General features: G+C 43.3%; 3 protein-coding genes across 3 annotated transcripts; 1 reads left to right on the forward strand and 2 right to left on the reverse strand.

The window, feature by feature from the left end:
- Positions 1 to 2,147: 2,147 nt before the first annotated feature.
- On the reverse strand, positions 2,148 to 6,450 carry LOC121829686 (histone H3). Its single transcript, XM_042278730.2, has one exon. It carries the CDS (start codon positions 2,882 to 2,884, stop codon positions 2,474 to 2,476), a length of 411 nt encoding a protein of 136 aa, XP_042134664.1. The 5' UTR covers positions 2,885 to 6,450; the 3' UTR covers positions 2,148 to 2,473.
- Positions 6,451 to 6,810: 360 nt separating this feature from the next.
- LOC102911393 (histone H2A type 1-B) lies at positions 6,811 to 13,758 on the reverse strand. The gene has a single exon (XM_076573024.1). The coding sequence runs from the start codon at positions 13,566 to 13,568 to the stop codon at positions 13,086 to 13,088; it is 483 nt and encodes a 160-aa protein (XP_076429139.1). The 5' UTR covers positions 13,569 to 13,758; the 3' UTR covers positions 6,811 to 13,085.
- On the forward strand, positions 13,741 to 14,180 carry LOC102905112 (histone H2B type 1-C/E/F/G/I). The gene has a single exon (XM_006993162.4). It carries the CDS (start codon positions 13,772 to 13,774, stop codon positions 14,150 to 14,152), a length of 381 nt encoding a protein of 126 aa, XP_006993224.1. The 5' UTR covers positions 13,741 to 13,771; the 3' UTR covers positions 14,153 to 14,180.
- Positions 14,181 to 14,317: the final 137 nt, after the last annotated feature.

Here is a 14,317-nt window from a genome sequence, read left to right on the forward strand (position 1 = left end):
GGAAATAAAGTAATCAAGTGTTATTAACCAAAATTATTGAAGTATTAGAGATACTTTAAAAATGTTTTTTATGTTACTAGTTATTTTGAGTTTTAAAAAAAGGCACCTATAAATTACAAGACGCACATGTGTGATCTTAACTGACTTGTTTCATGATTTTTCCTAAAAGCATTTGAGTGTCAACTACTATTCTTATTGGTTGTCTTGACAGGCATTAGGTTTAGAATGGGCAACATCAGTTTCATAGCCCACCTTCCACTTACCTTCTGAAAAGGTGGAGGTATCAGGGTTTCATTAAATCTCATTGGGTGGAAGCTACCTCCCCTTTGCCAGAGGAATGAAATTGATGTTCTGGTCTGGCCTTGGATAGAAATATGGCATTCTGATTTGGTTTAAAGATTAGAGCATTGCCTATTCATCATTTAGCTAAAAGACCCCACCACCACACACACATCCTACTTAAAAAAACAAAAAACCAAAAACTGATATCTTGACGATGTGTTAAAGACCTGGGAAAAATAATTATCCACTTAATGGGATAGTGTACTTACATGTTCCAGGAGTCCCTTTTAAAAAGATGATGTTTCCTGACAAGTTTTCTAAGTTCTAAAACAATACATCTTTATCTTGTCCTTTTTCTCTTCTCTCTTTTTCTTTCCTTATGAGGCAGTCTTTTTTTCTTTTTCTCCCCCCCCTCCCCCCCCCCACCAAAGACAGGGTTTCTCTGTACCCTTGGCTGTCCTGGAACTTACTCTGTAAACTAGGCTGGCCTCAAACTCAAAGATCCTCCTGCCTCTGCTTCCGGAGTGCTGGATTTAAAGGCCTGTGCCACCACAACCTGCCAGAATCTTACTATGTATGTAGCACTGGCCTGGCCTGAACTTGCTATCTAGACCAGGCCTGCCTCTTGCTGGCCAAGTGGGGGGATTAAAGGCATGGAGCACCTTGTCCAGGTTTTCTTTCCTAAGCCTGTTTGCCTTTGATACTCTTGGCTTCTGCTTTCTCTAAAGAACCCCCTCAATTCCCCTTTACAAATGCTTGCCAACTCCAGTGGTTGAACATCCGTGCTTTCTAGGACCCCAATTCAAAGGCATAGCCATTTCCTTCTTTTTGGCATCTGCCAAGATTTTCAGCTTTCTTGCCATTCCCCTCCACCCCCAAACTCTAAAAATGTGGTTCTTTTTTTTTTTTTTTTTGGTTTTTCGAAACAGGGTTTCTCTGTGTAGCTTTTGTTCCTGTCCTGGTTCTCAATCTGTAGACCAGGCTGGCCTTGAACTCAGAGATCAGCCTGGCTCTGCCTCCCAAGGCTGGGATTAAAGGAGTGTGCCACCACCACCAGGCAGCAAAACAAACAAACAAAGAAAGAAAAACAAAGCAAACAAACAAAATGCTTCTTGACTTTCCTTCTGAGTCTGTTTGTAGTTTTTATCTATTATTATTTTTTTAAATCAGGATTTTGGTATGTAGCTCTGGCTGGCCTTGGACTTGATGTGTAGAACAGGTTGGTGAACTCACAGATCTGCCTACCTGTCTCCCAGGTGTTGGAATTAATGGCGTGAGCCAACACACCCAGGTAAATTCTTTTATTATTGAGATCAAGAATCATTGGCAACTTAAGCTTTATGTTAAATCTTAAAAATAATGAAATTAGCAGGGCGTTGGTGGCACAGGCCTTTAATCCCAGCACTCGAGAGGCAGAGGCAGGCAGATCTTTGAGTTTGAGGCCAGCCTGGTCTACAGAGTGAGTTCCAGGAAAGGCACAAAGCTACCGAGAAACCCTGTCTGGCAAAACCAAAAAGAAATTAAACTAGGTTGGGTAGTAGCACTGGTCTATACATTGGTGAAATGGAGGCAGGAAGATCAGTTCAGTGTCATTCTCAGCTAAAATAAGAGCTGCAGGCCAGCCCATTAAATATGAAACTGAAATTTAACAAAAATGTAAGTTATTACCAAAGCCCCTAAATTGTTAGCATTTGTGTTCCAAATTACAGACATTGCTACTTGAGTGCTACTTGGAAACGTGAAACATTGTCAAAGTTAATGCTAGTTTCGGCACCTCTTACAATTGTACAATGTAACACGAGACGATAAAACTCCATAATCAAACCTGTGCATTATACCTAACATTAGGTCGTGTTGTTTTATTAATACCTAGCAAATCTGTTTTAGCCGGGCACAGTGGCACTTAGACCCAGCACTTGGGAGGGAAAGGCATGTAAATACCTCCAAAGCTATTGCACAAGTTGGGTTCCAGAACCAGCAGGTCTGAAAACCCAGTGTCAAAAACATCTTTGCACCGTGAAAGTAGTCTTCGTGGATGAACACAAACCAGGAAGTATCATCTGAATGAAGTACCCTCCAAACCCTTTCAAACCCTAATGCTGCCCAAGTACTACAGCATCTTCTGCGGACAATGGAGTTGGCTCTGAAAAGAGCCTTTTGAGTTTGTCGATGTGCCAATGTGGAAAATGTCTCAAGCCCTCTCCCCACGGATGCGGCGGGCCAGCTGGATGTCCTTGGGCATGATGGTGACCCGCTTGGCGTGGATGGCGCACAGGTTGGTGTCCTCGAACAGACCCACCAGGTAGGCCTCGCTGGCCTCCTGCAGCGCCATCACGGCCGAGCTCTGGAAGCGCAGATCGGTCTTGAAGTCCTGCGCGATCTCGCGCACCAGGCGCTGGAACGGCAGCTTGCGGATCAGCAGCTCGGTCGACTTCTGGTAGCGCCGGATCTCGCGCAGCGCCACGGTGCCGGGCCGGTAGCGGTGCGGCTTCTTCACGCCGCCGGTGGCCGGGGCGCTCTTGCGGGCGGCCTTGGTGGCCAGCTGCTTGCGCGGGGCCTTGCCGCCGGTGGACTTGCGGGCCGTCTGCTTGGTGCGAGCCATAGTGAAGAAGAAGCGAGGGGAGAAGGCTGCAGGCGCTGGTATTTATACAGGAAACGCGTCGCTCTGATTGGACCTTGGCCAGCAGCTCTCAGGCTTCCGTCGCAATTTGCGGAAGTGCTTCTAGGGCTTGACGATTGGCCGATTCTTGTCGTGCAGTTTTTGATTGCTACATTCCAAAGGCAAGTCCGCCCCTCTACGTAATCAGTCCTGAAAGCTCCTCATTGACGAACGTTATTTCTCTGCTGTTTGTGAACTGGACTTGATGCACACAAAACATGCTTCAAGAACAAAGTGCCTCGGAATTTTAGTTTAGCCACTTCCCCTAACTCCGCCACTTTTTCTGCCCTAATAGTCTCAGTTGTTATTTCTCGTATACATATTTTGAAATTGCTTATACCGTTTAGCTGGCGGCGATAACCTTATGAGTGAGGCTTTGTTTTCCACCTCCAGGATCTCAGAATCATGCTCAGTTAAAAAAAAAAAAACCTACCGTTTTACTCCTTAGTGTTGCCACAGAAATCGACAGAAGTGCACTGACATCTTAAAAATGTAAATTTCTTTCGAGATACGTCAGCACAGTCGCTGTTTATTTACAATATGTGTTGGGGCATAGAGAGAAAGCATCTTCACTCTAAAACCCCGGGAAAGATGGCGGCGCAGTGTTTCAGGTTCTTTGTGACAGCGCAAAGGCCCCGCGTTCGCTTCCCCGGAGATCCGAGGTTCCAGGATAGAGAGAATGCTTGGCTAATGCCCACATTATAGAATTCCTTTTCTTAATTTCAGGTCGAAACCCGATAGTTACAATTTATTTTAAAATTATGATATAGACGTGTAATGGTGATTATAAAAAGAATCCTGAGGATACAAAATTACAACCTACAGTTTTCAGTCAACCTAGTTATGCAAAAATAGTCACTTCTTTCAACACTCTAAGTTTTAGAATTTTATTTTCACTCTTTAGTTTACTGACTTCTTAGGTCCAATCAGAGTTTAGATTGATAACTCCTCGTTTACATATTTCTGCATTCTTGCACAGTAACTTTGGAAAGATTCTTAATGCTTTTCAATTTAGTAGCATTATTGCTCAGTTTACCAGGTCCAAGGCAAAGATCTTCGATTTAACTTTCTAAGCATCTTACCACAGCTAGTGCTCAGAGACCTGTCTGTCATTAAAGTACACTTTTTTTTTGAGCAAGATGGCATGACCTTTGGCAAATCGTAGTTGAGTAGATGTAGTTGAGTAGATGTCAAGGCTTAAAAACTTTGCTATTAAAATGGCCACCAACACATGTTCATGCTAGTCCCAAGGTGAAGATAATATTCCTGGAATGTGATGCAAAATTTTTACAGAGTAATAGATTATTTCCTTTTTTCTTCTAACTCTTCTTTTACTTATCAGATGATGTTTCAATTTTTGTTTTATTTAGATAGTATGTTAGCCCACTATATTATTTATTTTGCATGACAGACTTCTTAAAATTCAGTGGCTTTAAAGTGTGCAGATGCGCTGTTTTCTAGTTTCTCTGTGCTGGGTACGGTTCTAGCAGATCTTTGTAGGACTATAGCAAAAATGTAGATCAGGGTTGAGGTTTGCCAGATACTCTACTGGAGCAGGATCATTCTGCACACTCTAAATGAAGTAATGCAGGTGCTGGTCTTATGTTCTGTTTTTTTTAGAGCTGTTGGTGTGGTAGGTGTGGACGAGGACCCTAGAGGGCTAGGAGAAAAATGGGAGACAGCCACAGGCACTGGTTGATGTGTAAGGACTGGCTAGTTTTGTCATATGTTAGGAACTGAGTTAATCTGGGCCCCACCTGCAGCTGGACAATGGAAGAAGGAGGGGTTCATCCCCTCTTGGCCTGCCTGACCTCACCTGTCCTCACACCCATTCCTGGACTGGCATTGGAGCCGACTTCTTCGGGATTCCAGCACACACAGAAGCCTAGCTGAGACACACAGCCTTGCGGGACTGAGCGACGACAGATTCTTGGACTTTCTGTTCACAGTTAGTAACTCTAGCCATTGTTGGATTAGTTGGACTGCAGTTTGTAAGTCATTCCAAGAAACTCCCCTCTTTTTTCCCCATTCCATAACTTCTGTGACACTAGAGAACCCTAACAGTGTCTTTCAGAATTTTGATTAATTCAGTTAATCTGAAACCATGAATGTGTGAAGACAAGGGATGAGCCCCAGATATGATATCCCCAGTATATCTTTAGATACTTTTAAATGGTTTTCTGTCCAGCCTTGTATAAAAGTTAGACAGGTGAAGTGGAAAAAAAAATCCATTGTGACCTAATTTCCCAATTGTCCAGCTGGGTTCCCTGTGCCAATTATTCTCAAGAGAAAGATACATATCAATATGTCTTACACAGTTTAGGGGCCCTCATAAGTGAAGACCCACAGAAGATCTAGTTAGACACTTATGATTTTTACAAAGCTGTGAAATCTGAAAATGAGAAGAAAAGGGATTTGGTAAGGGTTTGTAACTAAGCTTGGAACAGAAGCTGGGACGATTCAGTTCAGATTAGTTCACAGTGCTTTTTATTTGCAATCCATAGCTCCTGTGGTAAATGCTGCTTTCCCTGGATTATAGGGAATGCATCTGCTGTGGGCTGGAGGTGAGTGTTGTTTCCTGCTTGGAAGCAGGAAGATACAGGGCAAGGCAAGGTGAGCTTCTTATAGCTGCTGTTTTTTTGTTTTTTTTTTTTTCTTTTCTTTTTCTGTTGGTGTATAGGGGTTTTCCCTGCATGTGTAGTTACACCACTTGCATGCAGTGATCTTGGAGGCCAGAAGAGGGCATCAGATGACTGGGACTGGAATTAGAGATGGCTTTCAGCTTATGGGAACTGTACTGTGTGCTCCTTGGAAAGGCAGTAAGTGGTCCTAAACAGCTGTGGCATCTTCAGCCCCAACAGCTCTTATTTTTTAAGTGTACAAATGTAGCTTTAAAAAACGTGTCCAAATCTCCTATTTGGGGCTTGGATGGTCTGCCACTATGTAAAGCCAGACTTAAGGATAAAACTGACTTTCTAAAATTTGAATCATAATTTTTTTCCCTAGTAATAAAATCAGAAAGGCTTTAGCTGAGTTCCTAAAGGATTATGTCTGGCTTGTTCTCCTTCTTGTTTTGGTCTATAAAAAGCAACAAACAAACAAACAAATAAAAAGAACAAAAACAAAAAAAAACCTTGCTAGATGTGTTGGAGGCCTGTGATCACAGTACTCTGTAGACTGAGGCAGGAGGATCTGGAATTCCAGACAAGCCTGGCCTGCTTAGTGAGGTGATTATGAATGGCTGGGCTGAATAGGTCAACCTGAGCAACTTAGTGAGACCATGGTGAAAAAACAGCCCCACACCCCGGAGATGAACCTTTAATAAGGACCTTAAAGACAGTGACATGGAAAAAAATGTATTTGCAGACATTTTAATTGTCAATTAATTATTCTCTAATATAAGTGCTATAGTCTTGATATATTAATTGTAGCAGTTTATACACAAAGTAAAATTTAAAAGTTCAGTCTCTAGCAGTTGTAAGGGGGAAAATGTAACAATTAAATGGGCAGAGGGAAACAAAAAGAAATAAAAGAAAAACCAAAAGAATAAAAATACTACTGGAGCTCAATAATGAGAGGTGGGCCCCAAGACCTAGAGGTACATGATTCAGGAGTCTGGAGAACTCGCAGACAGAGTCAAAGAGCAATGTTTGTTTGTAATTGAGGGGCAGAGGATTTTGGCTCCACCAGACCTAGAAACTGTTTTTCTGGATGAACTGAGTTGAGGAACTGTGGGGTGGGAGATGAGTTGCTAGTTTTTGAAGTCTCAGGGCACTGGGGCTTGTGGTGAGGGTTCCTGCTTTCTGCACAGTAGATTCCAGAATCATGGGCTTGTTTCAGGTCCATGGTTTTTTTTTGGGGGGGTGAGGTGGGTGGGTGGGTGAGTGGGTGGGCATGTTCTTTAGCAGCAATTTACCATTTAGATGCTAGAAAATACCATTTTATAAAACAAAGAAATGCACACTCTATTATCTTCCAAACTCACTGTATTATCTGTCTCAGGATAAACTTTTTTTTTTGTTGTTCTGTTTTTCGAGACAGGGTTTCTCTGTGTAGCTTTGTGCCTTTCCTGGAACTTGCTCTGTAGAACAGGCTGGCCTCGAACTCACAGAGATCTGCTTGGCTCTTCCTGGGATTAAAGGCATGCACCACCACTGCCAGGGTAGGATAAACTCTTCTTTTCCCTTTAAAAACACAAAAGACTTCCCCTCCCTTTGTTTTTTGATACAGATTTGCCCTATTTCCTTAGCTGGCCTTGAACTCCCAGAGGTCTCCTTGTCTCTGCCTGTGATTAAAGGGATTGGGCAACCAAGCCCAATGACTACTTCTTTCTTGAGATGACACAGCTATCATTGTAATTAATTTACCAGAAGTGGTCTCAGTTTCTACAGTCTACAGGGAATCACATTACTCTGTACTGAGGACAAAGGAGCAAAGACATGCTACTAATCCTTAGGAGCCCTGGAAGAGAGTCTCAGATGGTAGACTAATTCAAATGATTAGGAGGTCCTGAAATGGGATGTTAAATGCTCTTTGGAATTAGTAGGAACCAGTCTTGGCTGCCTAAACTGAAGAGCATCTATTCCTAGCTCTTGAGTGCCTAGACTGTGTCCATGGCCATGCTGGTCTTGTGCTTGGAGTGCTACCTATAGGTGATAGTGTCACAGATAATGCTCTCCAGGAACACATTTGGCACCCCGGGAGGGGAGGTGTCTCCTCATAGATGAGGCTCGAAATGGGCTTGATGATACTGTCCAGAGCTGGACAGTACATGGTGGGCTTGGTGACATTCTTGGATTTTGTTGTGCAGGACTTTTTGGTGGCATTTGGTCCCATGCCCAGGTCAGATTTGGAGAACAGCAGTTACCTAACTGAACACAAAACACTTAAGTGCTGTGACATGCTACCAAACAGGCTCCTTCACAGTAAGTTCGAACTTCCCATTCATAGCTACTTTGCAGATCTTATTGAAAACCAAGCATGTGGGCAGAAGTGAGACTGTGGGCTCCAGAAGCAAACACTTTTTGACCCCGAGCCAAACCTTAATGGCCAGAGTGGAAGGAGACAGACTGTGGGGTATGTTCCTGTTCAATTTTTTAAAAATTAATTTTATATGTATGGGTGTTTTGGTTGCATGCGTGTTCACCAGGTACACGCAGTTTGGGTAGAGGACAGAAGAAGGAGTCAAACTCCTGGCAATGGGGTGTAGACAGCTGTATGTCGTTGTTGGGACTATAACCCCAGGTCTCTGGTGGAGCAGTCAGTGTTCTTAATTCTGAGCCATCTCTCCGCCCCCTGCTCCGTTTCCTAATTTCAGTCATCCCTCTTTTAGTGTGTTACAGATTTCTGGTCAGCCCAGCACTGAAACCCTTGTACCCAGCAGGCTAATGTGTATCTTGAACATTTGATTTGCTTAAAGTTTGTGGTTAAGTGTATGAAATGTTATGGTGGTACGTGTTTGAAATGCATACCTGAAATGCATGGATCCCTGACTTCTCTTTGCAAAATCGTCTTCAATCACAGGGCTACAGTGTGAAAAAGACCCGAGTCTTGTTGGGTTCCACAGCCTGACTTAGTAAGTACTCTGAAATATGCACCGTGTGTCAATTTGGTTGGAAAACGAAGGGTGGATCCTACCATACATTTGTTTATCGAGACAGGAAGAGATGTAGCACCAAGGACGTTCATTAACATTGGAATTCTTCAGAAATGGAATGTCAGCAAGATGGGCGTTATCTGACATTGTGGAGTCCTCAGAGAAACAGACACGGAGGCTTTTCCTCCTGGGAGCGCTTTCCTGTGCCTGCACACAGACTCAGTGGCTTCCAAAGTTTGAGCCCAAGTACAGTATTATAAAAAATGGCAGGGATGTGTAGGAAGGGGGAGGAGGCACCTGGACAACTGTGAAGATGTGGACATATGGACACTGACCAGATCTCAATGCTCCCCACTCTGTGGGGAACATCACAATCATAGGAGGATTCAGACATTTTGTAACTGTTTTTTTTTTTCTTATTTTTTTTTTCTAGTAAAGATGTAGTTTGGACAAAATATCTCAAAACAGGGAAATGTGGAGGACTCTGTTGTACAGTATAGTATGGAAAGGGTAAGACCACAATGGTATTGTAGAGAAATATACTTCCTCATTTTTGTCTTCACTGTTGATACAATCAAACATTGAATTACTTTTTGACTATAGTATTTAATTGGGTAGCAATGCAAGGTATTTGTGATTAATGGCATGGACAGCACTCCAAAGATGAGAGGTGGCAGGCTGCTTCATCAGGTGGGAGTTCTTGCACCCAACCTGAGCAGTTTAGTTGAAACCCATGGAGGCTGCATGGTGGTGGAAGAGAATAGAATCATGTTGTGCTCTGGTCATCATATCATGATCAGCTTTTGTGGGTGGGTACAACACTAAATACATAAACAAAAATGTAACAACAAAACCTGAGAACTTCAAAGACTACTGGCTTATGGACCTTAATTTTGTTTCACTCCAGGTTAGCAACATTTTATCCTTGTTCAAGAAATTCTATACATTTCAGCTTCTGAAATGGTTTGAGGCCTTCAGAGCTTTTATTCCTTTGGTTGATGTACAAGAAACTCCAAGTGATAGAAATGATGCTTAATTATTTATTAATATATTTGCTAATAGATTTGCTTAGGTGAGAGACATTAAGTCACACAAAGTAGAATTTAGCCAAGGGTGCACTACTTCCAAAATACCTCATAGATAAGTAATATGCTAACCAGGCCTATTAGAGATAAGCAAAATTTACCATAGGATGCTAATATTTGTTCATCAAGATTCACCTCCAATTAGGTTGCTTTCTTTCCCATAACGATACAAGACATTTACAGCCAGCCATCATCCAGCAGCTCTAGGGGGCAGTGCAGAATCACCACGACCATTAAGACCCAGGCTGCTCCTGTGCTCTGATCAGGAAAGCTTAATTCTGCTAGGTGGGCAAGGAGAACACGGGGAATAACTATTTAACCAGAACACTGGTGCGCTTCAGAAATAATTCTGACAATAATCTCTGCTCTAAATCTTTCATCTGCCCAAGTAGCCAGACTTGCAGTCTCCTGCCTCTGTTTAAATTGTTCAAAGTGTAGCCTGAGGCAAGGACCTGAAAGAAATCCAAGGATGACAATATGTGAAATGCATAGTTCTAAAGTGTATGTAAGTTAGGAAAATCTTCTATTTATGGCCAGCACTATTAGTCAGAGTTGGCATGTGCCATATATATTAAGGAGGTTTTCCCCTTTAACAATCTCTAAGTGTGAAGAGTGATTTGTCACTGGAAAGGCATAGTAGTATTAATTTTATTAATTAATTTTAAATTTGAAAACCAATTAAGTAAATATACCCTTTGATTTATATTTTAAAAATAAATTAATTATGAGGTCATCTATGAATTTACTGTACAGGCCTTGAAATGATAAAGAAATATATAGTCGAGGCAAAAAAGAAATAAAAAAATTAGAAAGTAGCCCTGAGGTGGTTGGTGGTGCACACCTTTAATCCCAGCGCTTGGGAGGCAAAGGCAGGCGGATCTCTGAATTTGAAGTTAGCCTGGTCTTCAAAATGAGTTCTAGGACAGCCAGGGCTACTCAGAGAAACTCTGTTTCAGGAAAACCAAAAAACCAAAACCAACCAACCAACCAACCAACCAACCAACCAACCAACCAAACAAACAAACAAAAGATTTTTGTATACAAGGGCTATGGGTAAGGTTAAGACACATTCTCATCCTGAGAATGGTTCACATGTCATCTCAAAAATGTTCTGATACTTTGTGTTGTTTGAGGATTGGGCAGTCTCTGATTAACGATGTGGACAGTCTTACTCAACAAGAGGTGCACATGAGGATCAGGTAGGTAAGGGTGAGGTTCCTCTCTTCTTATATGACCTCAATTTTACCCATTTAAAATAATGAATTAAAGAAATATGCCATTGACTTGATTGAAGGCAAAGAAGAGGGCTGTGAAGGTTCTGGCCTTTTTATGTTTCTTATTTCTGGAAATTGAACATTAGTTGATCCCCCCTCCCCCCCTTGTTACACTGTTATTGTTTGCTTGAGGGAAGGCAGAAAATGCAGCTAGGAAAGCTGATTCTTCATCTGATGTGGGATTCTTGAGGACATCAAGAAAGGGACTCTGGGTACCATGGGGCAGCTGTAAGTTCTGTGGAGAAATATTTGACTCTTGGAATTAAGGTAATTGTGGACTATGTTTCCTTGTGTGTCACATGAATGCTTAGGCTAAAAGGCTTGCTGATGGTTTTCAAGAATATTCTAGGGACTCTGTTTTATTTATTTGTTAAGGCTCCCACATCTGTGCATTTAGATTTTCAGTTGAAAGATCCTGTTAATGGGGATGGATTTTTTTTTCCATTAAAAAGTACAATTATTTTTGTCTCATAGAATAAAATAAGGCAAAGATTGCAATAGAGGCAGGCCACAGGACTAATAATTTCTGATAAATATTTGTCTGTTTGACCATATTTCAACTCCTCTGGCAATTACACATATACTTGATAATCTATGTTCTCTTGAGCTATTTAGAGCTTTCTAGTGATTTCCTCGGTTAGGAGGTACATGGTAGAAACCTACCGCTTATGTATTCCGAACTTGCTTAATTGTTTGTATTTTACACCTGGATAACCGTCAGAAAGTAAAGGCACAGGTTTGGGTTTTGTTGTTGTTGTTGTTGTTTTCTTTGACAAAAGGTGGGCCTTTACTGTGCAGGCTACTGAGGCCTACCTGCTGCATTGGAATTCCATTACAAATTGATTTCCTTTGCTTTTCTTGGAGTTTGCCAGTGATAGCAGTTGTAGATGTTTCAAGGCTTGTGAAGACCGAAGTCCATCATTGCCCACTGATCCCTTTCATAATCAACACCTAGAAACCATTCCACTCACATCTCTGGTCCTGTCAGTATATTAAACCCTCTTCTGGGTAAGGTGACTCACGCCCGTATTCCCAGAACAAAGTAGTTTGAACTAGGATTGCTGTGACTTTGAAACTAATCAGGGCTACAAGGTAAGTTCCAGGGCAGCCAGTGATACTATCAGTGAATGACTGAATGGATGAATGCATGAATAAAATAGATTTGTACATTGGGGTTGGGCAGATGGCTCAGCAGTTAAGAGCACTTGCTGCCCCTCCCGAGGATCTGAGTTGGAATCCAGTACCCAAGTCTGCCTGGCAGTTCAAATGCGTGTGGCACACACATGCTTTCACATAAATAGAAATAAAATAAAGCGAGTATTAAAGCAGCAGCAGCAGCACCTGGACAGTGCTTTGCCATTTCAGACCACAATTTTGAATCCTTACATTTTTAGTCTCAGTCTTTGAACTGACCAACTTTCAGGAGTAATGAAATAGAATTACTCAAGACTGAACAATTAAAACAAAATTTTAAGTCCACTTTTGCTTCAATCAATACTGGCTTTGAGTCCTTTTTTTCCTGAAGACTGATAAAAACCCCAAACCGTCCATTGGCCTTGTGTAGTGGGTCATGCCTTTAATCCCAGCAATAGGGAGGCGGAGGCAGGAGGATGTCAGGGAGGTCGAAGCCAACATAATCTAATTAGTGATAGGACAGACAGAGCTGCCTAGTAAGACCCTGTCTCGAAAACAGACTTCTAAAAACACAGTAATAACCCAAAACCAAACCCTCCAATAAGTTGCTGGCAGAGCTATTCCTCTTTGTTCTTTAATTTTGGTTTAATTATCCCATCTGTCAGGACGTCATGAGCACACCACATACCTTAAGTATCACCTTGGCAAATCACAAGTCCAAAGTGTCTTACGCACGCCTCAATAACCTTGGCAGAACCGCACCTCATGGTCCTTTTGGTCATACGTGCTCACATCACATAAAACAGACAATGCTGTTTTTGAGGGTAATCTAACTTGTGAGGAAACCACACCTCCACTGGGGAAGATAGAAGACAATTTTGAAAAGTTAAATTCTCTTGTTATTGAGAATCAACTAGTTAGGATACTAAGTTAAGACCAAAAACGAACACAAACTTCTAAGACTCGATTGTAGCATTCCAGCACTTTCTACTGAAAAGAGTGGGTGGCTCTGAAAAGAGCCTTTGGATTTTAAAAAAAAGCTATGCTCACTGCTCTTATTTCCCCTTGGCCTTGTGGTGGCTCTCGGTCTTCTTGGGCAGCAGCACCGCCTGGATGTTGGGCAGGACGCCGCCCTGCGCGATGGTGACGCGGCCCAGCAGCTTGTTGAGCTCCTCGTCGTTGCGGATGGCCAGCTGCAGGTGGCGCGGGATGATGCGCGTCTTCTTGTTGTCGCGGGCCGCGTTGCCCGCCAGCTCCAGGATCTCGGCCGTCAGGTACTCCAGCACGGCCGCCAGGTAGACCGGGGCGCCGGCGCCCACCCGCTCCGAGTAGTTGCCCTTGCGGAGCAGCCGGTGCACGCGGCCCACGGGGAACTGCAGGCCGGCCCGGGACGAGCGGGTCTTGGCCTTGGCGCGAGCCTTGCCTCCCTGCTTGCCGCGTCCAGACATGTTTAAGAGGATTGTGAAAGCAATATGAAGTTGTCTGCCAGAAACGTGCAAGTTATACTTGCAGGGTAGATTGTAATTCGCGGTTGTCATTGGCTAAAGTAACCTAGAAGACTCAACCAATCAGAAATCAGAGTCAGAGGTCTTATTTTGCATAAAGTGGTATCTTCCCTAACAATTTACCCAATCAAAGCCTGTCAAATTTCGTACCATATTTGCATGGAAGCTCTATAAATAAATGGGGCAATTACACAACTTCTTACTTCTTTCCACTTTGCGACAAGCATTTGTGAAATATGCCTGAGCCCGCGAAGTCCGCTCCCGCCCCGAAGAAGGGCTCCAAGAAGGCCGTGACCAAGGCGCAGAAGAAGGACGGCAAGAAGCGCAAGCGCAGCCGCAAGGAGAGCTACTCGGTGTACGTGTACAAGGTGCTGAAGCAGGTGCACCCCGACACGGGCATCTCGTCCAAGGCCATGGGCATCATGAACTCGTTCGTCAACGACATCTTCGAGCGCATCGCGGGCGAGGCGTCGCGCCTGGCGCACTACAACAAGCGCTCGACCATCACGTCCCGGGAGATCCAGACGGCCGTGCGCCTGCTGCTGCCCGGGGAGCTGGCCAAGCACGCCGTGTCCGAGGGCACCAAGGCCGTCACCAAGTACACCAGCTCCAAGTGAGCGGCGGACCTCACCATAACCCAAAGGCTCTTTTCAGAGCCACCCACCTTCTCAAAGAGGGAGCTGTGGTCAAACACTTAGTTTACTATACGGTCCAGCTTTCAGTGCGAAGACCGCCCTCACTCATTACCCCAAGACCTCTTTCATAGCCACTAATATTAAGCT

This window comes from Peromyscus maniculatus, chromosome 5, assembly GCF_049852395.1.
Source record: "Peromyscus maniculatus bairdii isolate BWxNUB_F1_BW_parent chromosome 5, HU_Pman_BW_mat_3.1, whole genome shotgun sequence".
NCBI classification, from domain to species: Eukaryota; Metazoa; Chordata; class Mammalia; order Rodentia; family Cricetidae; genus Peromyscus; species Peromyscus maniculatus.

What these genes read in the sequence shown, in the direction of transcription:
- LOC121829686 (XM_042278730.2), bottom strand. Translation starts at nt 2,884, where the DNA reads ATGGCTCGCACCAAGCAGACGGCCCGCAAGTCCACCGGCGGCAAGGCC.
- LOC102911393 (XM_076573024.1), bottom strand. Translation starts at nt 13,568, where the DNA reads ATGACAACCGCGAATTACAATCTACCCTGCAAGTATAACTTGCACGTT.
- LOC102905112 (XM_006993162.4), top strand. Translation starts at nt 13,772, where the DNA reads ATGCCTGAGCCCGCGAAGTCCGCTCCCGCCCCGAAGAAGGGCTCCAAG.